Source organism: Terrapene carolina, unplaced genomic scaffold, assembly GCF_002925995.2.
Source record: "Terrapene carolina triunguis isolate 2854851 unplaced genomic scaffold, T_m_triunguis-2.0 Scaffold210, whole genome shotgun sequence".
In the NCBI taxonomy this organism is placed as follows: Eukaryota; Metazoa; Chordata; order Testudines; family Emydidae; genus Terrapene; species Terrapene triunguis.
The window spans coordinates 9,748,265-9,774,705 of NW_020664561.1; the positions used below are offsets into that span (position 1 = coordinate 9,748,265).

General features: G+C 43.1%; 1 protein-coding gene across 2 annotated transcripts in view; it reads right to left on the bottom strand.

Moving 5' to 3' along the window:
• Positions 1 to 26,441, bottom strand: part of LOC112107355 (E3 ubiquitin-protein ligase COP1) — a 216,343-nt gene that overhangs the window by 46,237 nt on the left and 143,665 nt on the right. For both annotated transcript variants that reach the window (XM_026655574.2, XM_026655573.2), the window contains exons 16-18: positions 16,994 to 17,111; positions 4,499 to 4,623; positions 3,277 to 3,437 (exon numbers count right to left, since the gene is read on the bottom strand). In XM_026655574.2, the coding sequence (XP_026511359.1) occupies positions 3,277 to 3,437; positions 4,499 to 4,623; positions 16,994 to 17,111 (404 nt within the window). The remainder of the gene's footprint in view (positions 1 to 3,276; positions 3,438 to 4,498; positions 4,624 to 16,993; positions 17,112 to 26,441) is intronic.

Consider the following 26,441-nt stretch of genomic DNA (forward strand, 5'->3'; position numbering starts at 1 on the left):
ACACACACACACACACACACACACACACACACACACACACACACACAGAGCCACCTTCCCTCGAATCCCTTACATCAGAAGGAAGCGTAAATTAATTTATTTCCGTTAGTTTCAGTGGGAATTGATGGGAAAGCAGATGCAGATGTTAGGAATCACATGAAAAGCACTTGGTTCAAATGGAGGGAGTTGATGGGAATTCTCTGACACAAAAATGTGCCAAGCAAATTAGGCCAGCCGTGATGTATGGGTTAGAATACCAGCCAATGAAGAAGAGAGAACAACTTCACACTGCGGAAATGAGATTGCTCAGGTGGATGCTGGGTAAGACAAGGGCTGAGAGATACAACATGAAATGGTACGAGTCACGATGCAGGTAGCCCCCATCATAGAAAAGCTGAGGGAGTATCAATTGAGATGGCTAGGCCAGCTGAGACAGTGAGGAGCGAGATATGTTGGCAAGAGGGTACAAGAACTAGTAGTTACAGGACAAATACCATAAGGAAGACCCAGAAAAAGGTGGTTTGAGATGCCGAAGGAGGACATGAAGAAGGTCGGTGTCACCTTGGAAGATGCACTTGACAGGAATGCCTGGAGCCATAGAACAAAAGCTGCCAACCCCGACTAACAGGACAAGGCAAAGAAACAGCAACTTCTGTGGGCGTTTTAACTATCTGAAGGGTTTTTATTCTTCTTGGATCTCAGATTTTGCACTTTAAGTGGATACAGATACTTATACTTTGAGGAAAGCATCAGAACTTAAACTTGTTCCTCCCTTCTCAGTTGGTAAGGCTACTGAGTTAGAGAACGGTCCACAGCAACACTACAGGGAAACAATCAACTCTGGGTTACGTTGGGGAATCCTGAGGCAAAGTTAATACACTGTATTTCTATGCTGCCCTTCATTTGAAGAAGCAGTTTACAAATATAAGCAAGCTAAGTCTGAACACTCATGTGAGGTAGGTAGAGTAAGTTTTATAGATAGGGATACGGAAGCAGAGAGTAAGAGACTTCCTCAAGGTCACAGAAAGTCTGTGGCAAAGCCAGGAATAGAACTTCTTGACTCCCATACTGGGGAGACTGCCACAATACCATCTCCTCTTCCAAGCATATTCCATGATTCATTAAAACACATGCCATCTTCCAGGGGCGCTCATGTAGGTCTGAAATCTCCTTAGAAAAAAGAGCATGACATCACAAGAAAATGTAAGGGAGTGAAGAATAAGGAAACATTCTCCTTGAAAGGGGTATTGTGGATGTAGACCAGCTTTCTGAATCTCTCTCTCTGCAGTACAATAAACCAACACACCAAGTGCACTAGTGAGGTTTGAGCAAGATCCACTGCACCATGGCAAGTGACTTGTGCTTGAAAATAAGCATGTGTGGGTACATTCAGAAGGAATAGCACTTAGCTCAGTGATAGCTGGATGTACTATAAAAAAAGATACACGAGGGCCTCCTGGTAAAAAGCAAATCACATTGCTGGCTGACTCACGAAACAGTGCAAGTGCAGTATGTAGAGAAGCATGGGAGGTACTACATTCAGACGTATAATGTTGAAGCAGAAAAACTCAGCATGTGGCTCTCTAGCCACATGCAGCTTTTCATAGCTCTCTTTCCAAACCAAAAGGTGATGCTCTGGTTGCCACAGGAGAAAAATATGGTAATTTAAAACAAAACCTAGGGAGAAATGTGGGAACTAATGACAGACAAAATTAGGCTTCTCAAGAATGGTGACAGACTGAATGCCAGAGAGCTCAGTGAGCTCTAACTATTGTAATAATTGCTGAGTGCACCCTTTATTGAGCTGATTTTATTGTTACTTTATGATACATTTGTTACATAAAATTTTGCATTTGAGTTGTGTTGAATACTCTAGTAGTACAACTCTGTTCAACAGTTTTTCAGCTGCTTACGTTAGAGTGCCACTCAGACTAAAAGCACGATAGAAGTGGGAGAGATCGAGAGCAATGAGAATCAGAGGAAAACGTAAGGAGAAGTAATCAAAAGGGCACAATTGATCCCTATTGTCTGGAGCAAAGGTGTACATTGTAGTCAGAGGACAGGCTGGCTGCAAATATTGCAGCAAAGAAAAGAAAGGTGAAAGGGAAGCTTATGGATGCAGTGGGTTACTGCAAGGCTTTCACTAGTGGAGATCTGGGTTGAAAGTCATGTAGTTTCTATTGTCCACTTGAGACTTCGCATCCATTTATCTACATAAGAAAGTCACCTCAAAACCTTGCTTATGATCCAAAAGAATATTAGCCCTATTGGTATCCTTACAATTAAAGCAGCCTATTTTTTCCTTTGACTTTAAAGTTAGAGATACAAAGTTCAGATCCAGATCCAAATTCTCTCAACACTAGAAAGTTTTAGTTTGGGGGGCTTGGTTCAGGACCATTTATTTGAAATAGTCTCATGCTATTTATGATTGTGAGGGCACTTCCAGTATACCGTAAACACAGATAAGCAGTTGTTAACTTGCTAAAAATATTACCTTTCAGGCTGCAATTTCTCAGGTTTGTTCTCAGTCCAAATGGTCTCTTCACAAGTTTATAAAAATTCCATTTAGCTATCTGAAATACCCAAGAATGAATCCCCCCGCCCCCAATTAAGGACCTGATCTGAAAACACTTGTGCACATGAGTAAGTTTACAGAGGTGTTTTTTACATGCAACTTTAGAAAGCTCTTTTTAAACACTCCAGCTCAAAATCAGTGTATTTTTCAATAGTCATAAGCTTTAGTGTGACACACTGAAAATGCAGTGGGTACACTACAAGAGAAGCATGCACTCTGTATATTTGGAACAAAGTTAATTGAAATAGTAACTGAGATAATGTAGCTGGTGCTTATCTCAGACATGTATAGGGTGTGAAATCCCATATAGATGAGATAACATTTAAACACGCATGGTGAATTGACTTGAACGTGATCATATACAAAATTCATATAAAAATGAAACAAGGAAATTAAATGCCAAAAAACTGCATTAATGCATCACTATGGTTGAGATTTTAAATGCACAAACTCTTTGTGAGTACCACAACCTTTGGAATTTCCCAATTTTAACAACTATTACACTGCAGTTCCATTTTTTTAAAAAATATATATAGATATATATACACACAGACACACATATATATACACACACACACACATACCTTGGAATATAACTGGGAAAAAACAAAAGTGGAGCCAAACCTTCAATAACACCATCTTAAATGAACATAAAATATTCACCCAGAAGCAATCTTGGTAAAAATAAGCAGAAAACTTACCCCATCTGGCAGTGCCCTCCAGCACACAGCACTGACAAACTCATTTGTATCATCCTCTTTCCGGTCCTTGTCCAGGACGCTTTTGACTGTGTCAAATTTAAAAGTCAGAAGTGTCTTTGAGAGGCCCTTGTAGTACAGGTAGAGGGAGTTATTTTCGCTTCCTATAAATACAAGCAAATCAATAAAATAAGTTCTAGAAATGGACCCCTGATAAGCAAGGCTTTTTAGATCTTTTAGTGAGAGTGTAGAGAATTATTTCAGCCTACTTCCTGCGAGTTTAATTGCCACCTCTACCTCCGATCACTGATAGCTGCTGCAACTAGAGTACAGGATCACTACAGGGTGGATGTCCAGGTTACTATGTTATAATTACAAGGGAATCAATACACAATTACAACACTGTTTTGGTAAGACTTTAACCTTGTTCCATAACTTTGGCAGACTTGAAAAGGCATGGAGCATAATTAAAGACCCCATGTGCAAATTGCACAGATGTCAGTGGAACTCAGATGGGAGATGGCAGCACAGCAGCAACATTTAGGGGGAACTTTTCACCAGTGTTGGAATTGTTTCAACTCCTAATCCAGCAATAATTGGTTTAACTATCCCAGAGAGGCGAGTCCACCACCGTGCACTGCAGCAGGAGATGCAGACTTACGTAGGTCTGACTGTCAGTTTTAACAGTAGGAAGAGAGAAATCTCCTCTGTGGAAGCTAGCTGTGGTTTTAAAAGGATTTATTTGGTCTTCTAGAAAGCTGTCTGAATACAGGGAACTGGACTGGTTTGTCTATGCAGAGTGCTGTGCTAAATGACACACAAGACTGCCAACCCCCGGGATCATCCAACTGATATAGAATCCTGACCTTCCCTAAAAGGACTTGGAGGGATTTTTTAGTTTAATTATTATTTTTAAAAAGACGTATGTCATATTCATGCCAGCTATGTAGAGACTGTGAACTTACCTGTGGACTTTTCAGTGAAAGTCTGGTGGTTAAAGCAAATCATGCAAGTTAGGCCAGAACTGGAGTAAGTGCACACTGCCGTATGGCTACCACTTTTTATACTATTCTCTAGGGCAAAGGCTGAGGGGAGAGGCTAAGAATAATCCTGTATTTTCTAAGATGTCTCAAGTACAGAGTTCATTTTTATGCATACTTTTCATTAAAAGTAGTACAAGCCCTGAGGAGCCATGCAAACATTTTTGGGTGGATGCTCTACTCACCACAGGCGATGTAGTCTCCATTGGACGCCAGACCTACAAAATTCTTCTCATTGATGTGACCCTTGAAAGAGCGCAGGCAGTGTGGTTTCCCTACATTCCACAGCTTCAGCTGACTGTCTGTTGATCTGCAATCACCAGTACAGAAAAGTCAGAATGTTACCATAAGACAGGGGACCCCAATTTGAATTGTGATTCCTTAGTGTGATACTTACAACTCTCCTATAACATACTTGATGAACTCAAGGAGGTTTTACCTGATTTCATGTCTTGCTCAAAGTGAACTAGTGAAAGTATCACATTAGATTAAAGCCTGTCAAATGGGTGACTAGGCTGCACAAAAAACTATCCCAACAAGGTTATTCCTTTCTCCAATGCTGCTGTCAATATCACTTTCCTCCACTTCACTCATTCTCATAACCCTGGGCCATCTTTGATTTCTTATCCCCACACATCCAGGACATTATCAGATGTTTCTTCCTCTACAATATAGCCACAATCTGTTCCTTCCTTTCTGCCCTGCTAGTGAAAATACTTGTCCATGCGCTTACCTCCTGCGTTGAATATTGTGACCTCCTCCTCTAGGTTCCCTGAGAGTATGGCACTCACCTCTAGTCCATCTAAACCTCAGCAGCTAAAATTAACCTCTTGTTTATGAGATGTCACTTATTTTTAAATCCCTCCACTGCATCCCCTATTTCTCAGTCTGCCCTCAAGCCTCTGCACAGGTTCTGGGCAGGGTTAACATCTCTGATCTCATTTATCGTGTTCCCTTTAACCCACAAATAAAACCAGCCTCAACAGCCCTTTTTCCACTAACTCCAGCCTTCGTGTCTTCTTTCTCTTTGCCCTCAATGCACAAAATGACCTTCCCATCCCACTCCAAAAGGCTTCCATGCCTTTCCTCATTCAAATTCTTCTTACTGACTCACTTGTATCCTCCACAAACACTACCCCACATCAAGCTCCTCTATCCCATCACTATCCAAGGAAGTGGGGAAAAACAAGTTAACTCAGTTCTTTGGATCTCCCAGTATTGTCCTGTCTTCATTATGCCTCAGGGTTTTATAGTAATATTAAATATTTATAGTATGGTTGCATCCAGAACCCATGACTAGGATCAGGCCCCACCGTTCTAGGTATAGGTGCAGTTCCTGCCCCAAAGTTTCTTGTACAACTCAAATATATTTTCCACCCACCCCCATGCCTACAAATTGGCAGTGAGTTTCATTTACTACATATCTTTGACTGATTCAATTGCACACAGACCATTAAGTTATCACCACTGGGACTACTTTTAACAATGCAACCCTTCAGCATCTCACAACCCATCAGAACTAGAAATGGAAGGTTTATACCTCTAGAAAAGGGAAATTTCCAAGCGCTGCACAAGACCACAGCCCTTCTCGACCCAGTAGGTCCTAAGACATTACATTTGTTCCATTGTGAATAAAATATCTGGGTAGTTTCTAAAATGTATCATAATTCCTCTCTCCATCAGAGTCCTGAAATATTGGAACTTGGGGTAATAATGCCAAGCAGCAGGATAAGAAAAAAAAATACTTAACTCAGATTTTTTTATTGCAGTAAGTGGTATATGAAGACTCCATGATAGTGTAGTATAGAGGTTTTATTAGCACTAACCTCTCATAGCTTACTCACGAGTAACATGCCAATCTAGTATGCATATGCTAATCAATATATTCCCATAGACAAAAACTGGTTAAAAGCAGCTAATATTGCTTCAGGGCACATCCCAAGTCACCCAAACCCTTATAATTCAGGAAGCAACAAGTAAGGGGAAAAATCTCCCATATTCTGCGACACCCATAGAATATCGCGAATGGCACAATTTCTGCCCCCACAGGATCATTTTTAATCTCCAAAATATACTCCAAACCCCTACATACTGCAACATGCCTGTAACTCATGCAAACCTTATCTCAGACCTCAAACAGTTACAATTATAACAGATGAGGAGAGAGGTGTAGTTTGATTTGTCAGACATTTGTAACAATAGCATGAAATCAGAGTGAACGTTCTGATTTATGTCTTTTGTTCCTGGGACTCAGGAAGAGAGAAAATTACTTACTTTATGCTAACTGAAGGTTCTTCAAGGTGCATGTGGCCCTTATCTGTATTCCACTGGGCATATGCATGTGCTCCATGAGCCCAGAGTTGAAGAATTTTTGAAAGCATTGTCCATTGGTCTGTGCATGCACCCTCACTCTCCTCTCATGCCTCCAACCCAGGTGATAAAGAACGGAGCAGACAAAGTGCCTCTCCAGTTTCTTCTGTACGGTGAATCCAAGAATGAGCCAAAGCAGAGGGGAAGAGAGCAGGTAGTGGAATACGGACCACACATCTAGAAGAATCTTCAGTTACAGTAAAGTAACGTTCTCTTCTCCTTCAAGTACTGGCCTCTTTGTGTATTCCACTGTGAGTGACTGACAAGCACTACTCAAGTACAGTAACTCCTCACTTAACGTTGTCATTATGTTCCTGAAAAATGCGACTAAGTGAAATGATGTTAAGCGAATCCAATTTCCCCATAAGAATTAATGTAAATGGGGGGGTTAGGTTCCAGGGCAGCTTCCCCTACTCTGCAAGCACCAGGGGCGGGGGGCTTAACTCTCAGCCCGCCCACTCCACCCCTTCCTCCAAGCCCCCACCCTTGACCCACCTCTTCTCCCCGTTTACTTCGCATGCTGCATCCTGGCTCCTCCCCTCTCCCTCCCCTCCCTTCTAAATGCCGCAAGCCAGCTAATTGCCGTGTTCGGGAGGCAGGGGAGGAAGGGGGAGCCTGCGCGCCGAGTCCTCGTTCCTCCCCCCCTCTCCTGCCCGGGGCAATCAGCTGGCTTGCGGCGTTCGGGAGGCAGGGGGAGCCTGCGCGCTGAGTCCTCGTTCCTCCCCCCTCCCTCCTGCCTCCAAAACACCGCAAGCCAGCTGACTGCCAGGGAGGGGGGGAGGCGTGTTGAGTCCTCGCTCCTCCCCCCTTCCTCCTGCCTGGGGCAATCAGCTGGCTTGCAGCATTTAGGAGGCAGGAGGGAGGGGGGAGGAGCGAGCACTCAGCGTGCAGGCTTCCCCTGCCTCCAACGCCGCAAGCCAGCTGATTGCCCCGGGCAGGAGAGGGGGGGAGGAACGAGGACTCGGCGCGCAGGCTCCCCCTCCCTCCCCCCGCCTCCTGCCCGAGGCAATCAGCTGGCTTGCGGCGTTAGGGAGGCAGGGGGAGTCTGCATGCCGAGTCCTCCCCCCTCCTCCCTGCCTCCAAAACACCGCAAGACAGCTGATTGCCGTGGGCAGGAGGAGGAGGGGGAAGGCGCCGATCCGTGGGAGGCCCTGGGGGGGGAGCGCGTAGGGAGGCTGCCAGTTGTGGAGAAAGCAGGCAGCCAAACAATGTAAGAGTGGAGCATTGCACAACTTTAAATGAGTATGTTCCCTAATTGATCAGCAACGTAACGAAACAATGTTAAGCGGGACGACTAAGTGAGGAGGTACTGTAGGAGGATGCAGGTGACAGAGCCGATTGAAAGACCACTGTCCCAAAAAGCACATCAGTGGAGGAGAAAATTGTCTCACAAGTGTGCAGATGGAACTCTACAAAGTTGCTTTGCAAATGTAAAGTAAAGGTACTTCTTGAAGTGATGCCATTGAGGTCACTTGTGCTCCTGTACAAGGAGCCCTCACCCCCTGAGGGGGAGGAAGATGTGACAGCTGATAGAATACGATACAGCCTGAGATCCATTTAGAGATCCTCTGAGATGATATAGTTTGACCTCAGACTCTTTCAGCTAAGACAATAAAAAGTCTCAGTGATTTTCTAATTGGCTATGTCCTTTGCAGGTAAAAGGTTAAGGATTGTCGCATTTCAAGGGAATGAAGTCTACTCTTTGTCACATGCTTCTGATTCAGGAAAAAACAGGAAAGTGAATTGACTGGATTAGTCGAAACTCAAACTACTTTAGGGGTGAACTTAGGATGTAAACACAATGAAATTGTGTCTCTAGGGAATATAGCGTAAGGTGGATCTGCCAACAGTGCTCTGAGCACACACCCCCTCCTGGCTGAGGTGATGGCTACCAGGAATACAACAGTCATCGATAGGGGAGATATGGAACATGCAGCTAGTGGTTCGAAGGGAGGCACAGTGAGCACCAAAAGAACAAGGGTTAAGCCCCACTGAGGAAGTTTCCTTACTGGCGGAAAGGTTCTGATTAGACCCTTCCAGAATCTAGTAGTCATGGGTGAGCGAAAAATGAGCAACCATGTGAAGGTGGGTGGTATGCACTGACTGCTGCCAGGTGGACCATAAATCTTGACTTTAGTAAAGCTTTTGATACTGTCTCGCATGACCTTCTCATAAACAAACTAGGGAAATACAACCTAGATGGAGCTACTATAAGGTGAGTGCAAAACTGGTTGGAAAACTGTTCCCAGAGAATAGTTATCAGTGGTTCACAGTCATGCTGGAAGGGCATAATGAGTGGGGTCCCGCAGGGATTAGTTCTGGGTCCAGTTCTGTTCAATATCTTCTTCAGTGATTTAGATAATGGTATAGAGAGTACACTTATAAAGTTCGTAGACGATACCAAGCTGGGAGGAGTTGCAAGTGCTTTGGAGGACAGGATTATAACGCAAAATGATCTGGACAAACTGGAAAAATGGTCTGAAGTAAATAGGATTAAATTCAATAAGGACAAATGCAAAGTACTCCATTTAGGAAGGAACAATCAGTTGCACATATACAAAATGGGAAATGACTGCCTAGGAAGGAGTATTGTGGAAAGGGATTGGGGGAGGGGGAGAGGGTGGTCATAGTGGACCAAAAGCTAAATATGAGTCAACAGTGCTCCACTGTTGCAAAAAAGAGAACATCCTTCTGGATATATTAGCAGGAGTGTTGTAAGCAAGACACGAGAAGTAATTCTTCCGCTCTACTCTGCGCTGATTAGTCCTCAACTGGAGTATTGTGTCCAGTTCTGGGAGCCACATTTCAGGAAAGATGTGGAGAAATTGGAGAGAGCCCAGAGAAGAGCAACAAAAATGATTGAAGGTCTAGAAAACATGACCCATAAGGGAAGATTAAAAAAAATTGGGTTTGTTTAGTCTGGAAAAGAGAAGACAGAGGGGACATGATAACAGTTTTCAAGTACATAAAAGGTTGTTACAAGGAAGAGGGAGAAGAACTGTTCTTCTTAACCTCTGAGGATAGGACAAGAAGCAATGGGCTTAAATTGCAGCAAGGGAGATTTCGGTTGGACATTAGGAAAAACTTCCTAACGGTCAGGGTAGTTAAGCACTGGAATAAATTGCCTAGGGAGGTTGTGGAATCTCCATCACTGGAGATTTTTAAGAGCAGGTTAGACAAACACCTGTCAGGAACGGTCTAGATAATACTTAGTCCTGCCTTGAGTGCAGGGGACTGGACTAGATGACCTCTTGATGTCCCTTCCAGTCCTATGATTCTATGATAAAGAGTTAATAGAAAGACTAGCTGTTTTGAGGGAAAGAAGACAGTCCAGAATAAGGGGGGGGGGGGGGAGACCCGCGGATTTTGGGGAGATGTTTTTTTTCGTGCCCACAAAGAGAAATGCTTCTGCTTGGCTAAGTAGCATTTTCTAGTGGAATCTTTTCTTCTATTAGTAAGAATGCTTTGCACTGCTAGAGAGCATGAACATAGAGTTGATGCCCATTCAAAATCCAGGCCTTGAGACAGAGTGTTGGGGGGACTGGGATGCTTGATTCCATCTTTCGCCTGGGTCAGCAGACTGGAAAAGACTAAATGTTGATTGGCAACCGAGACAACATTCGCAGGATACTCAGGGACCAAAACTGTGGGGTCAGTTGGGGACAATAAGGATGACTCGTATCTTGTACTGACTAATTTTCTTTAAGACAAGGAATGCAAGGTAGGGAACGCAAAATTCAGATGGTCGGTCTGACCACAGAAGGAGAGCATCGCTGAGAATGATGTGCTAGGGCTCCTCTGGAAAAATATATGTTGCACTTTCTCTTCACTGAGAGGTGAACATGTTCCCATAGAGCAAAAATCACTGTTCACTAATGAGTCATGTAACTCCCACTCATGGTTGATAGCAAAGTGTCTGCTGAGGGAATCAGCCACCACAATTTGATTCCCAGGAAGGTAAGCTGCCGACAGGGTGATTTGATTATTGATGCACCAGTTGCATAGAGTGACCACTTCCACACACAGGGGAATGGATCTCACTCTGTGCTTTTGGATGTAAAAGACAGTCATACTGTCTGACATTATGAGGATATGGTGACCTTGAATGAATAGTAGAAAAGCTTTGCAAGCCTCTTGGACAGCCCATAATTCCAAAACGTTGATGTGCATTCTGGCTTCTCGGGCTGTCCAAGCACCCTACAACATGCAGCTGTCCATGTGAGCTTCCCAGTCTAAAAGGGAGGCATTTAATGATCATCCTATCTGGTAAGGAGGAAAGGAAGGGACTGCCCATGCACACCTGCTGGGGATTCTTCCACTACAATAGAGATGATTTTATTTTGGTGGAAAGAAGTTACTATGCTGCTCATGGACTGTTTGGTGGGTACATGGTTTGAAGCCACGCTTGCAGCCAATGAAGATAGAATCTGGCGAATGGCATAGCATAAGTACATGAAGCCATACAGCCCAGTAAAGAAATTCTGACTGGTGTTCAAGAGTTGCTCATGATCTCATCTATGAAGTCATTCTTCACTTGGAACAAATCCATTGGCACATAAGCCTTTGCCATGACTGAATTGAGGGACCCTCTAAATAAGTCCGGAGTCTGTTGGAGTGAGGACAGACTTTTCTGAATTTACAATGACCCCTAGGGGAGAAAAGAATTGACGCATTGGCTAAGTCAACTCATAGGCACCTTGGGAATGAGAAGCCAGTCGTCAAGGTAGGGGAAGCCACAATGCCTGATATGGGCTGCTGCTACTACTAAGACAACCTTGGTAAAGACCCTGAGGATGGTTGTGAGGCTAAAGAGGCGCACTCTATCGAAAATGGTTGGGACCCACCATGAATCTGAGAAAACATCTGAGTGTGGGGTCAATGTCCATGTGAAAGTACCAGTCCTTCATATCGAGAGCTGTAAATAACATCTTTTTCCAGGGATGGGATTATAAGTGCCAGTGTGACTATGTAAAATTTCAGTTTGCAAATAAAGAAGTTAAGAACACAGAGACTGAGGATGGGTCTCCAGCTGCCCTTCTTTGTGGGTACTAGGAAGTATGTTGAGTAAAAACCCTTTCCTTGGTACAAAGTACTTGCTTTATTGCTCCTCGCAGTAAGAGGGCTTCTGCCTCTTGTTTGTGAATCTCCTCGTGAGATCAGCCCCTGAAAAGGTGTGAGGATAGGGACTTTGGAGGGGTCAGGGATGCAAATTTGATTGCATAGCCAGAATGGATGACGATTAGTTCCTGTACTTGCCCACTGTTACTGTACTCCAGTTGTGGGGAAAGTGCTAGATAAGCTACAAAGGGTGTGCGGGAATCAGCAGGTGGAGGCATCACTGGGTTTGCAGCACTCCAACTACCATTAAAAATATTATTTAGATGGGGGCTGGGTTAGTGATATTGCCACAGAAAGTGTGGGAACATGGGACTTCTGAACCCTTTTGCTTCTTATGGGGTGGCTCATAAGGCCACTGGAGGTAAAATTATTGATCCATCAGTCTAGGCTTGTATGACTGCCTGTGGAATTTTCTCTTTGGGGCAGGTTTATATATTCCCAGAGAGCAGAAGGCAGCCTTGTAGTCCTTTGTAATGTGCAAGGACTCATCTGTCTAATAGATGAGTTTCATCAAAGGGCAGGTCCCTCCATGGTGTTCTGGACTTCTGTGGGCTACTCTGAAGCATGAAACCACAATTCATGTCACATCACAATGGCAGTAGCCATTGCTCTTGAAGTTGTATCTGCTGCATCTACTGCTGATTGAAGACAACCAACTTGCGTTCCTCAATGAGAGCCTGGAATTGAGCTCTAAACTGTTGCAGAAGTTAGACAATGAGTGCCATGAATTAGGAATAGTTCAGGTGATCATAACTGGCCATCAATGCTTGGTGACTGGGTATTCTGAATTGAAGGCTAGTAGAAGCGAAGACTTTCCTTCCCAATAAATCAATCATTTACCATCTCTCTCAAATGAAGCAGATTTACGGTGATCCTGTCCATGGCAGCCTTGACAACAGAAGAGTTAGGAATACGATTAGAAAGAAAAATTCCACCCCTCTGGCTAGGACAAATTAACGTTTTGCTGCCCTTTAGGGGTAAGGGCACAAGTGGCTGGGGAATGCCAGATTGTTCTATCTGGTTCCAAAATATCTTCATTAACAGGAAGTGCTATTTGGCTGGATCTGGAGGATTGGAGGATGTCTAGGAGTTTATGCTGAGGATCCTGAGCTTCCTCAAGGGATATCTGTAGCTCCTCTGAAACCCTACGTAATAATCCCTGGAACTGCTTATGGTCATCGACGGGTATGGAGACATTGGAGTGACTGCTTCACCAGAGATGAGAATGGTCTCGTCGATACCATCAGCACCACTGGATCTGGCTCATAATCTTCCTTGGGGTCAGGAGGAAGCTCTGACTGTCCTTTTCGAGGGGAGGTGTGGACAAACTCTAGAGCACTATGTCGACTCTGCGGGATAGTACAGGTGCCATGGTCCCCAGTATGGCCAGTTAAGTCAGGTCAAAGGGTGGTTGTAGAGGTCCCCATGGCATTCTGAGGCAGTTGTTGAGGTGGAGGTTGGTTCCAGAGTGCTCCGGGTCTCTGATGGGGTGGACTCCCCACACTAGCCCTGAAAGAGCTGAATTAGGCCAGGTGGGCCAAACCTGCTAATTAGGCCTCAAGCAGGGGAGCCTTAGGCTATAAGGACGCCACTGATTGGGAACAAGCTCACCTGTGCAGGAAGAGGCGGGGCCTGTATAAAGCCAGGTTGCTGTCTGCAGACAGGGGGCTGCTGGGAAAAGCTGTAGTCACTCCTTGAGTGGAGCAAGTTGGAGGCTGTCACACCCAGAGAAGGAAGAAGCCCAGGGAAACAGCAGTAAGATGTGGAACTGTACAAACTGTGGCTCCTTGTTTAGGTCCCTGGGCTGGAACCCAGTGTAGAGGGTGGGCCTGGGTTCCCTTATCAGCCACTGTGGAGTAGCAAGGGCATTGGAGGCACCAACCAGACAGCAGGTCTGGAAAAACTGAATTCCCTGGATGGGGAGGACTTTACTGAACTGGCCAGAGGGCCAAGCCACAGAGAGGAAGCTGCAGACCTGGGAGTGAGCGGGGGCAGCAGAGCAAGACAAGACGGGAGAAGAGAACACCACAAGGAGAGTGCAAGTAGGCAGAGCTAATCCCCAGGACAGCCAGCAGGGGGTGCTGTGCTTAGTGAGTGGACCCCATGACAGGGTCCCTTTTCTGGGAAGGCATGCCTTAGAGGAGGAGACTGTTCATCGGGCGGTTCAGAGTCTCCCAAGAAAGGGCCGATTCTGGATCTATCAGCAGTACAGACAGTTCCGCTGGAGGGAAACCATGACTGGATGATGGAATGGGAGACAGACTCCTCCCACAAAATGCATCTCCCAGTGGAGTCAGGTCCTCCCTCGTGAGGGAAGGACCTGTTGGCAATGGAGACTGGGGATCCAGGAGAGCAAAGATGTCATCAAGTGGAGCGTAATCCTTTGCTCTCTCTGGAGCATGAGGGGTCTTGCCTGCCTGAACCGACTGAGCTGGAGCAGTTACAATTTGCTCCAGTCAGGCAAGGCAGAGCTATTACCATCAGTGGCTGAGGCGCCTGATGGTGCTTTTTTGTCTGTCCTGTCAGTTCCCAGTGTTTAGGTTTAGTTGGTACAAGAGGCACCATTGCTCCCAGCACGCGGTCTGGTACCAGAGCCCTGGATTTGTGGGTTTTCTTGTCATGACCCCGAGACTTCGGACATGCTAAGTCCCCTCATGGGCTGAGCAGAAAGACTTGCTCAACTTAGGCAGGGTTGTATCTGACTTCTTTGGAGTAGACTTGGAGGATTTGCTTTCATGGTTATGAGAATGCTCCTTGCCTTCTTGACAAATCCCTCAACAGAGGATCTGTTGGAGTAGATTCCCTCACTCCCAAGTCAACCTCGTGGCAGGAGGTACACTCCTTGCTGAGTCAGGCCGATATATCGGGGAAGAAGAGGGAGGTATTTTGAAGCCTGGAAGCTCAACAGAATATGGGGGAGCAGAGTGGAGAGTTCCCCAGGACAGTGGTTCTATCTAATTATAAAACTTAACTAAAATGATAGAGTAAACATCTAAACTATTTACAGACTGAAGAATGAAGGAAGACAAAGCTCTTGACACACTGGAGGATCCAATCCAGGCCACGTGGAGTTAAGACAGAACTGGAGAGGAGGTCAGTCCACTCTGCCCTCTATCTCCTCGATTGGAGGTATGAGGAGAGTGAGGGTGCATGAGCAGAACAACGGACGCTGTTTTCAAGAATTCACCGATTCCCCACAGTGGAATACACATCAGGACCATTACTCAAAGAAGGTGGTATGCGCTCCTTTGATCTTATAAGCCTTAGCCAAGGGAGTTTGTCAGACATTTCCCTTTCCCTTTGCTGTGCTTTCACATTTGTACCGTGCTGCAGTAGTTTCTAGAAATGGAGAGGGGTTACAATTTTATATTGCCTGCCCTCCCAGAGATATAGGGGCTCCTTGTACTATTAGGGCAGCTACTACTGCTGATTTTAAACACAAGTACCTTCTATGGGTTGCTACCAGTCAGACTAGCTAACCCCACATCTAAGAGTCACCAACACAATTGTTCCCCAGCTCCTAAGCTGCCACAATTCTATAACTGCTTCTGCTTGCTTGTGCTATCAGTCAACTCATCAGGAAGGTCCTAATATATAGGCACTTAACCTCTGTTTTAGTGTCATACAGTCTAAATCTTTGTTCATTAAAATAAAAATACTTAAAATCTATTGTTGATGGAATGCATTTAATACTAACAAATTCATCTCAACCTCTAATTATGTTTTCATTGCTCGAGATATGAGCACCATAATGCAAGAACAATCTACCTACCACTATACAGCAGGGAGAGGAAGAAAACACTGATCCTCTCTCTCTGTTACCTTACACTTCTCCACTTCACATCCTCTCCAAAAAATTATCCTGAATACACTGCTCTGTCAAAATCAGACTCTCTGTAAAGCAGCACCATGTTCAATGGACCCTGCTACACACTGGGCAGTTCTGAACACTGCCGGAGGTCAAAGCCTAACTTAACAAGGCTGAACAAATCAATACAATCTATGAAATGACTTTAGTTGGAAATAAAGAAAATTCTATTTGTATATATATTTTGTTTGAAGCGGTTAATCTTTGGTACTCAGAAACCTTACTACCATCTTGTCTCCCAAATTTTGAGAAGCTAAAAATGAAAGCAATCTACTTTTTATAAATTAATTTCAGCATGCAGTGGAAAAAGAAGTCCCAGCTCTGCACGCACAATCCCCGCAACCCTGCTGTTGCCTTATCAGAGGCTGACAGCTCTATCAATATCCCTCCTGGGGTTGTGGAATAAGCATTCTCAGATGGCCAGCTGTCAAGCAGGACAGTGCCATTTCGTCCTTATATGTCCCATGTGTGATGTGCCATCTCATCATGCATCTACAACATTTCCTGCCTTCCACTTTTCCAAAATACTTCATTTTTACACAGCATTCAGTTCAACAAAAGCATGGGATTAATTTGCTTTAAATTCTAAAAACAAATGTGCACCTTTTAGAGAGTAGTAATGCTAATGAAAATGAGATGAAAATGAACTGATTAAAATCAGACATCACTGGAAAGCACTGTGGAAGTTTCCATCACACAGCTCTGCCTATAAGCTACTTTGACCTGCAGTATCCTTCATGTTGTAGTACTGAACCAGTATTCATATACCTCAGTACTGACTTAAAACATCCCATTCTGTTCTGGCCCTAGGCCTCTAGAGCAGAAAATGCTGGTTTAATCAAGATGTGTGAAACTGTGGTATGGTTTCGGATAATTACGGAACAATACGGATAACTGTTCATTAGACCACTAAACTTAGCCCCTCTTCTCCTTTATTTCTGACCCAAGTTAAATTTGCACTCAGGGCTTTGGAGGAGACTAGTATATCGCTGCACTGTGGCACCCAGCTACTCCTTCCAGAACAGCTGTTTTACCGGGCGGGGGGGGGGGGGGGAAATGGATCATGATCATAAGCCATAATCTAGCTGTATTAGTATTTTTCTTAAATTCCTTGCTATATGAGACACCAGAGCTTAAGACCGGAAATTGTTTTCTATTTTTGTTCTATAAAGCACAGCAATCTGCTATTTAACAGAATGACAATTTGCAAGTATGTGGTATACACCCACCCAGGCTTGTATGTACAACAGTCAAGAATGATTCTTAGCAGCTTTCTGAGCCTATGACTGTAATGCGTTTAGTCCACATGAAAGGAAATACTTACGCAGAGACAATTTCTTCTCCACTCACAAACTTTGCATAGGAGACTGCCTTGCGATGCCCTTTGAACACCATGATTGGCTGCTTAGTGTTGCGAAGATCATAGTAGTGAACACAGTGATCTAGAGACAAGCAAGGAAGAGAGAGTACAGAGGCAAAACTTGTTAGGAGGTAATATTTGTGATATCGATCTCATGTCTAATCAATCAGTTCAAAAAAACAAACCAAAAAAACCCCGACATGAGACAATGCCACAAGGTACTAAAGTAGAGGAAGAAGCAGAGAAATCCACTCTAAGGTTTTCCTGACTCTGACCTAGGTGAAGCTTGTTAGCGAACAGTCTGCACTGGATTTAGATAGGCTGAAGACTCAGTCTGCTGCTGAACTTGGAAGGTGGAAAATATGGGCTAGATTTTTCATGTTTATCCAAAATGGACTCTAGCATATTACACTTTTGCTTCCTTTCTTTCCCATCTTCCCTCCAACTTCATTTCAAATCAAGAGAGAATTGGCATTTTGGCTAATGAGGGAAAGCAGACTAGATTTTAGCTTCCTTTAAGAACTATTTCAGATGTATTGCACGGCCATAAACACATAAAAGGAATCACTACACAAGTAACACTGCATTTTAAATGTCTGTGCAGCTAAATCTCAATTCCCAGAAAAGAGTAGGGAAAAACCCAACTGACCCGAACCCAAGAACACACCAAACATTCTCTTCAGTCCAACAAGATCAATCAACTCCTTCCTTCCCCACTTTTCAATTATTTATGCTGATCTTTATTTAACCAACGACTGGTATTATTAAAAACGGAGGGAATGAAAGGGGGGGTGGTGGTTATATGTAGGTTCAAACTGAATCAAAAATCCCATTCCCACATAGATATGTGATAGATCTAGAGCTCAACTGAAAACTAAGGTTGATCCTCATTATCCTCCTAACAAACCACGCCCCCCCCCCCCCCAAAACCACCCCCAAACTGGGGGGTATTACAAAGAGTAAATTTAAATGGGTTTTAATGCCAATAGCTACAGACATTCAGTAAGTTGTGTGTTCACTTGGAATTTCAAGGCAATATTCAGAATCTTAAAAATGATACCCAGTTTGTCTGGAAATCCAAGTGGTTAGAGAGAGAACTGGATTTAAATCTATTAGGTTACAGTTACAAAAACTGCCACTGAACAAGCAAAGGCAGCTTTTTACCTGGCTAAGCACATAAATCATTTGTCTGGGGCTAGAGAGGTGGTTCTGTCAAGCACAGCTTCAGTAAAATGAGAAACACGTCATTTTATACCCAGCATCCTTTATGAATCGTTTTCTCTTTGTACGTCAACATGGAAAGAGTATTTTGGTAAAAAGAGAGGTTTCCCTATCTCTTTTTCAAATCATGTCCTCTCGTCCATGTATATCGCAAATGCTCAAAAGCAGTCACTTCGTGTTATTTCCACCAAATAGCTGCTTGACAAGATTCCAGAGTAATTTCTGCTGTACTGAAATTCAATTGTTGCACCCACCACCACTGGCACTCAAAACCATTTGAAAGACTGCCTTCGGCTTTTGGCAGTTCTCTCTCAAGAACTATTGTTTCTACTACAACCAAATATTAGCCCACTATCCATCAAAACCCCAGGTAATTTCTTTAGTTTTAATACTGTAATCTGCTTCAGAATGAAATGATGCACCAAGCTCCCACAGTAATGGAGAGACTTGCAAAGGTGCCTAGGAGAATTAAGTGCTCAAGTCCCATTAATGGGATTTGGGGCCTAACTCCCTTTGAAAATCCCAGCCTAAATATGGTAAGCGTTCTGGCAAACATGCATGATTTGGCAACCCTGAAACACTGAATTGGCTGCAGTTATTTTAACAAGCTGGATGGTTCCAACAAGTCTTTCATTAGGAACTTGTTACTGTATAAGCCATTTAAAAGCTATTTTTATTTGGAATCAACCTCCTCTCCAGCTGGACAGTCATTATCTAAACAGAAGATACCTTCTGAGTGCTCCAGATTTCATACTTCAGGTGGTGATAGGGAGAGGTGTGGGTGGCGAGGGAAATGGAATAAGCAGCTGGATTAATGTAGATGGGAGGTTGCGTCCATTTTCACAGACAAGTTGTGAAGTTGCACTTATCTTCTAAACACAGCAATAAACAACCCCAAGCGTGCTGGCATCTGGCCCCAGCACAATGCGCCTATCTGTGCTGGCAGGACAATCAATCACTGTCTACTCGGATCAGTGAAAGTCCAAGGGAACAGGAAGGCCACAGGGTTTCTAAAATTAGCCACTTAATTATTAATTGCTTATTTCGGCAGTGAAAGTATTTGTGCCCAACCAAGGTTGTTGTTTTTTTGTGTGTGAAACTGAAGTAGCTATTTTTAAGTAGATATATAAAGACTAAAGCTCATTGCATTCATTAAAATCAGAACAGGTGGTCACATTTTACAATTAAAGAGAGACTCTCTTTTAGGCCATATGGACCTTCACAAAACAAGAAAAAATGCCATCTGCTAAGAAAGCAGAGATCTTTAAAACCAAGCAAAATGAGAAAAATAAAAATTTCAGATATCCCAGCAGAAGCCTCTCCCTTGCCCTATTCTGAGATTGTCCACAACTGGCAAAATTTCTGGCATTCCCCTCTATCTTGGGTTAGACATTACTGAACTTTCTAGAACACTTCTAATCATGAAAGCCAAGTACAGCGCCAAAAACACTCAATGTTCCCTCTCCATGCACACATCCCTTCCAAAACTCTGCCTGTGTCCCTTAATACCCCACCTTTCCATACAGCTCTATAAAACACACTTCAATTCTGACCTGCAGCACCAGCTGCTATTTGCCTTTAGTTTTTTCCTTAGCCACAAACATTAGAATTACACAGATTCTCTGTGGAATTTTGCCACAATACTGCGATGTGCATAAACACAAAGGTTGTGCCCCAGACCAGCAGACTGATTTACTTACTTACATCAGTTTCAACTTTGAATCCACTTTTCTACAGTCAAAAGCCTTATGCTGAATGCCACTCAAATGCCAACCTCCTTATCATCTTGCTTATTTCTTACGCAGTCTGATTTGCCTGATATATACAAATGCTTTATCCTATTCTGGGTTTCTATATCAACCATATAATTTTAAGACACTGTAATAATTCCTATTGACTTGAATGTTACTGGAAGCAGCTCCCATGCTGTTCATTTCTAAAAATGCTTCAGGTTTTTTGAGCCAGGTCACACTACACACAACAGTTTTCCTTTAATTGCCTCAGAAGGCAAAAAGAGCAGCCAAGATCAACTATGGTTACTGGAAAAGTCCCAGACTCCAGATCGTTGTATTAAATAATGTTTCTTCAAAGTGCTCAAAGATAGTCTAACTCAAAAGGGAGTAGACTATGTTTTGGGCTTTGAGGTATAAGCGACACCTGACAAGAAGTGTCTCTCTCCACCACAAAGCTTCTCACCACAAAGTGCATGATATTTATCAATCAGTGGTGACCTTAGAAGCAGTTTCTTTTGCAATATGGGTTAGAGAAGAATGGGTAATGTATGAGCAGTTTTGTACATTTCCCTGGATTCTGGAACATCTAGAGTAGTGATACACACGAATGGAAGGCTAGAACAATTGATCTATCCAGCCATCCAGAAACTCTAGGTAATGCTCACTTTCCACATCAACTACTTTATCACTTCCACCATTAGCACTTCTAATACAGCATTAACTAAACATTGGACAATTGCAAGCCTTTCCTCTCAGTCTGCCATTTTTGGAAACATAGGAAGAATTCAAATTACATTCTTTTCAAATTTTTATGCACATTATAAATCCACTTCAAGAAGCAAGAAGCAATTGTTTATTTAAATTCTTTACACTTAAGTATACATTAAGTCGGCAGTTAGAAATATAGGTTGTGCGCTGCTTGGCGTACGTGAAGTCAGACAGGTGAATTGTCAAATTCAAGAAAATAGATAGGTTTGTGGAGAGAGCCGTAGGATAGGATATCAGTTAGTATGCAAGTAGCAGAAGTTTGGAGTGGAGCAAAGTTAGCTGCAATTTTCATGTATGGTGGGTCAACAGTATAGTGTTTTAGTTCATGCTCTAGGCAACCGCCTTAATGTGCTTGAAGTATGAAGTAATAGGTCTGTTAGCACCTCTCTGTTCTCAAAGCATTCTTTGGACTGTGATTTGCTCCACTCTTGCATCTGGTTGCCAATTTCATTCTATGCAAGAACCACATTACATTTTTAACTACGGTCTGGATCTACAAAGGTAGGGCCATACATGGCTCTGGATTCACAGCACTGAAACAACTGAAGTTTGGTCAGAGACAGAATATAGCTCTTATGTGGTAACTTTTAGTTAGAGAAAGTATTGCTGCATTCTGCTTCAATCAGTGGAGTACTACCTATCTGCTCTTTATTTGCTCACTTGCACATTACTCAATTGGGCACCTAAAGATAGATTTAAATTTGACACTCATTATTTGGAATTAAGGATTAGCATCCTTTAAGATTAAGGTCATAATTAGGTCGGGGCCTTGATAATTACCCCAAGTGGGGAAGAACCAGCCCATGGGCTAGTTGACCCCTCTGGTATAAGTTTCATTTGCAACCCACAGTATAGCATCACAATGCCTTTCCTAGCAGATATTAATATTTTGAATCTCTGCTTTTCTGATTATACGTAAGTGGGGCTTTTATTATACCATATGCTCCCACACCCCACCCCACCTTCCCAGTCTGTTGTGTACAGGTAATTAGAATATGTGGATTGGAGGAAAGTGCCCAAAACGCATATATGGCAATCCATCAGCTCAGAGTCCCTTCAGAGGTGACTGGAGGTGGTAGGCTGCATTTTGTTTACAGTAACTGGTGTGCAGGAAAAAAAAAGTGGTCACTGCACCGGAATTCTTTTCATGATAAGAGGTGGAGGTAGTATGGAGTGTCTGGAAAACATTAATCTAGGAGTATTCTATGGTACTAAAACTCAGCTTTATTTATTTGGTACCCAGGCAGGGCAGTCTGATTATTGTCCCTTTAAATCTGTCTATTTGTATAAGTCTCCTCCACTGAATTTCAAGTTTGGACACTGGTTGTCTGGTTTCATTCCAGTGAGAGATAGTATGAAAGTAGCAACCACTAGAGATATTTGGGGAAGCCTGACCTTTTTTGTCTATTGTTGGGTCAGCTGTTTTAAATTATTTCAAATCAGAGGCAAGGGAGACCTAGTCTAAGTGAGTCAGTTCTGCTCCCCCCAGGTCATATCATCATGGGAGAGAGCAACAATAAAGTCACAAATGTCAGATGTGTAGAAGGCAGGATAGGGGAGTTAACATTTCTTGCATTTTCACTCTGTTCTTTTAAGAGGTATTGATTTCAGAGGTACCAAGAGAAGTGCTCACTGTTCCAGAGGCTGTATGTGTTGAAATCCAATCAAGTATATTTAGACATTTATCTGCAGACACTTACGTAATTAATGCTACCTTTTTGCTGCCCCAGAATAAATCTGGACATGAGTGCCCAGCACACACACAACTGAGAAGCAGAAACTTGAAGTGATACAGCACGTCTGAACAAATTTTATTTGGTGATAAAACCAGTGGGTACGCAGTCATGCCACTGTCAAATCTGAAGAGTTGAGAAAGCCGAGGTTCTGACTAAACACCGCACCGCAGATGCTTCTAGACGGAAAATGGTGGTAATCCCCCCATGGGAAAGCTTGGTCAAATTTAATGGATTTTTGCTGAACAGGCACAAAATGATGGACTAGCAGAATTTGAACATCAACACAAGTTGGCCAAAGGCTCATGTTAGCAAGCAGGCCTAGCATGAACGCCATATTGCTTGATAAAAAAGGGAAACTTAAATGCTTAGAGGTAACATCCCTGGCTGGAATAAAAATAGCAACAAAAATGAGGGGACATATAATTTCATGGCCCTCAGATAGCTTTTTGTAAGCTTCCTCCCTAAAGTTACTGACAAGAAAAAGGAATAAGAGAAGAAGAGCTATCTCCTGATTCTGATAAAAAAATCAACAATACATTGAAGATGACATAGTACGCAAGACACCTTTGTCTTGATGGAAACCTAAATAGGGGACATGTAAGCAAGGGCTGCTATCTCAGAAACCTGACAAGCAAAGGCAGTTGCTACTAAAAACAGAACCTTAAAAGAAGAGAGATACCAATACTACTCTGAGACTTGTAGGGATATTTATGAAAAAAATTAGGGAGCAATTAGGGAAGCTGCTTGGACCTCTTCTTTCCCCGGTAGAAACCAGGACCCTGACCTCCGATGCCCATTCAGAGAGAAGGGGAGGACTGGTCCTAGAAAAGATGCCTTCTTAGGTCACCTAGGACCCTTAATTAACTTGGTGAGTGCTAGGACCTGGACCTCCTTACTGGGATGATCCTTCTCCTTTGTCGCATTCCCTCTCTCCCCTGCTGCTACCACCTCCTCCTGCCCCTTTGGCTTCTTCTCACCAGCAGACTGCACAGCGAGGGTCTAATAGGAGGCAAGTCTCAGTGACTGTCAGTGGGTTTGGGACATTGGATTCATTGCTCAAACCATAAGCTTCCTGTTGCGCTCTAACTGCTCCTTGTGAACCCTGCTGGCGCACTCCAGGTACCTACAACATTGGTACATACTTAATACCTTCCATTTTAAGGAGATTATCTGAATTGGTATGAGGTTGCTGTTCAGGAGACTGAAGAACTGCAAAGAAAAGTAACGTGAGAATCCGATGAGAAAGATGACATAGTTAAGCCAATTTACCATCACCAATATCGACACGTTCCTTGAGAGCCAGGAGTTTCGAGCGTTGTGGCAAAGGTAATTAAAACTGAGTTCAATGTAGTTGGGAAGCAAAGGGCTTTTTAACAGGACACTTATTCTGTATTAAACAGAACACTTATACTGAGGAGGAGGAGAAACAGATTCAACTTTTTAAACAAACACACCATGCTATTTTCCCCTTGCAACATGACAATAGAGAGAACAGAGATAAAACTACATCACACCAATGTCTGCCTGTACATATATAATTACTAGGAGCCACCAATGGCATTGGGAGAGCTCAGATATGCACCTTTCATTTCTCCAAGCCCTGCCTTCTCCTTAGGACAACAGTACAAGAAATTTTACTCTAGCATAGCCATCTTCATTACATGCATCACTTAATGTTTATGAAAGCATATTAATATCCAAGCTGCCTTGTCCTGTACTAGCAGAAACTGTCAGAAATACAAGAACTTATTTTCTGCAACTAAAAACAGAAAACTTATTTATCTGCTGTATTTCACTTCTATTTTTACACTGAGTTTCCTCACTTTGTATTAAGAAGACAGTGTCCCTGTGAATAATCATTTTCTTTCACCTTATGGGACTCCTAGCAATCTTTTCTTGAAGTAAAACCCTAGTGATACAGCAGTGAACTGGAACAACGTTCTTGTTCTTTATTTCACGAGTGCGCCTGAAATGACTTGGTATATTGGACTCACTGTGCATTTCTTATGTCCCTTGTCTATATATTGACCAGTTTCACAAACATCAAACCCATAGTCCAATGAGCTCTTAAGTATTATTTCAGAGCGGTTGCCCCACCTGCTTAACAATGGTTACACAATAAGGGGCATTAAAGTGAGATAACGCAACCAATGCAAGTTTTCCCTGCAGGCTGACTCTCCCAGGTGCTGTGCTGGTATCTGACAGCCCAAAGTCCATATAAGAGCTGCGTAACTCAAGGTTTCTTCGGATTTATTTTCCCTGTTGCCTAGGTCTGGAAATGTAACAACTGAGGAAACCATAGAATTGCCAGAGTTTTCAATATGGTTGAGTTACATTAAATAAGTCTGGCCACTGAATCCTTGGCAGCGCCATCAGAGCTAACAACTGGCACACTGCTCCTGAGAAGCTCATGGCCAGGACAGCAGGGTGTTACAGCCTAGCAGTTTTGTTCTTTGACAGAACTCTGTGGGGATAACTGCACAGCACTTGCCTGCACCACATGCCTTGCTTCATTCAATGGTTTTCGTTTCTTTCACTAGCACCAAATTCACTGCATTTTTTAAAATGTGCCTCAACATTAGCATTTCATTAGATAGCCGTATCTCCCTTTGCTGAGTAGATAAAGGGAACAGCAGCCTTGATGGGAACTGCCAGACTGGTTTTTAACCTTCACATTCGATAGGCTCCCTATGGCTTGAGGTTACAGATGACATTCATCAGGCTATGGATAATGGTCTTTGCCCACTGGGGACATTTTTTATTGACTTTGTCTAAAGCTTTTGACACAGCAGCCCATAAAATCTCCACTAAATAACTTATCTCATATTAAGAGGGAAGAGAGACATACAGTATTAGAGATCTTAATCTGGTGGGGCAAAGGCTCAGATGGGGAGGGGAAAGAAATGTAGGGTTTTTTTGTGGAATTCTTGTGAATCTTTGACCTTTGTAACTCTAAAAAGCTGGATCTGCAGAGGATTCTCACGTAAAAAGGTAATTCAAAGATTGGTTTCTTGTCAGACAGACAGTCAGGCTGTCTGGAGTGGCTCACAAACGTGGGTGCAAACCCAAGGGCAGATTGTTACAAACTAGGGCACAAACCCCAAACTGTTTTCATGTTCTATAATTAGATTTCACCAACCAAGTATCAAGTGTGAACTCTTCAAGAACTGTAACGTGGAGTCTTAGACAGTCCCCTTTAGACACTCCGGTCTATCTTGCCACCCACGCAAGCCTGCCTTTGTGACAGATGGTCCCTTATACCAAAAAAAATCACAATATTCAGATTACTACCAGTCCCAAAAGGACTAATCACTTACCCCAGGTTAATTGTAGGTTAGATATCTTGCCAAAGACAATGCTTGTAGCCAATTCTGTAATAAACTAACTAAAGATTAACTACAAAAAAGAAAGGAGTTATTTACAAGGTTAAAGCAGATAAATATACGCACACAAATGAGTTACTGATTTAGGTTCCAAAAGTAGTAGCTGCTACATATGCACACTTTGTATGTTCTTTAGGGCTAACCAAAACTCAGCAGCTTTGGGATCCCTTGCTTACGCTTAGATATATTGCCCTCTCTGAATTTTAAGCAGCATAGTGATAATTTTTCTTGACAGGGTGGTTGAGCCTGTAGTTGGTTGATTAGGTCTACCACAGTCTTGAATATCTCCTGTGGTAGATATACTCTGGCTGATGTGGAATCTATACAGCCCCCCCATGAACTCTATTCTCTGGTCTGGGTAAACTGATGACTTTTCTTTGTTGATCCTGAGACTTAGCATGGTGAAGAGACATAGGATTAGGTGAATGGAATTGTTCACCTGCAGCATTGATCTTTTTCAAGATGCGTCAGTCATCACAGTTCGATTCTTGGATCCCTTGTCATCTTATACGAGCTGCTACATATCAATAACTCATGAGAGGGGTCCCTGAAGAAGGGAGGGGAAGGGAGC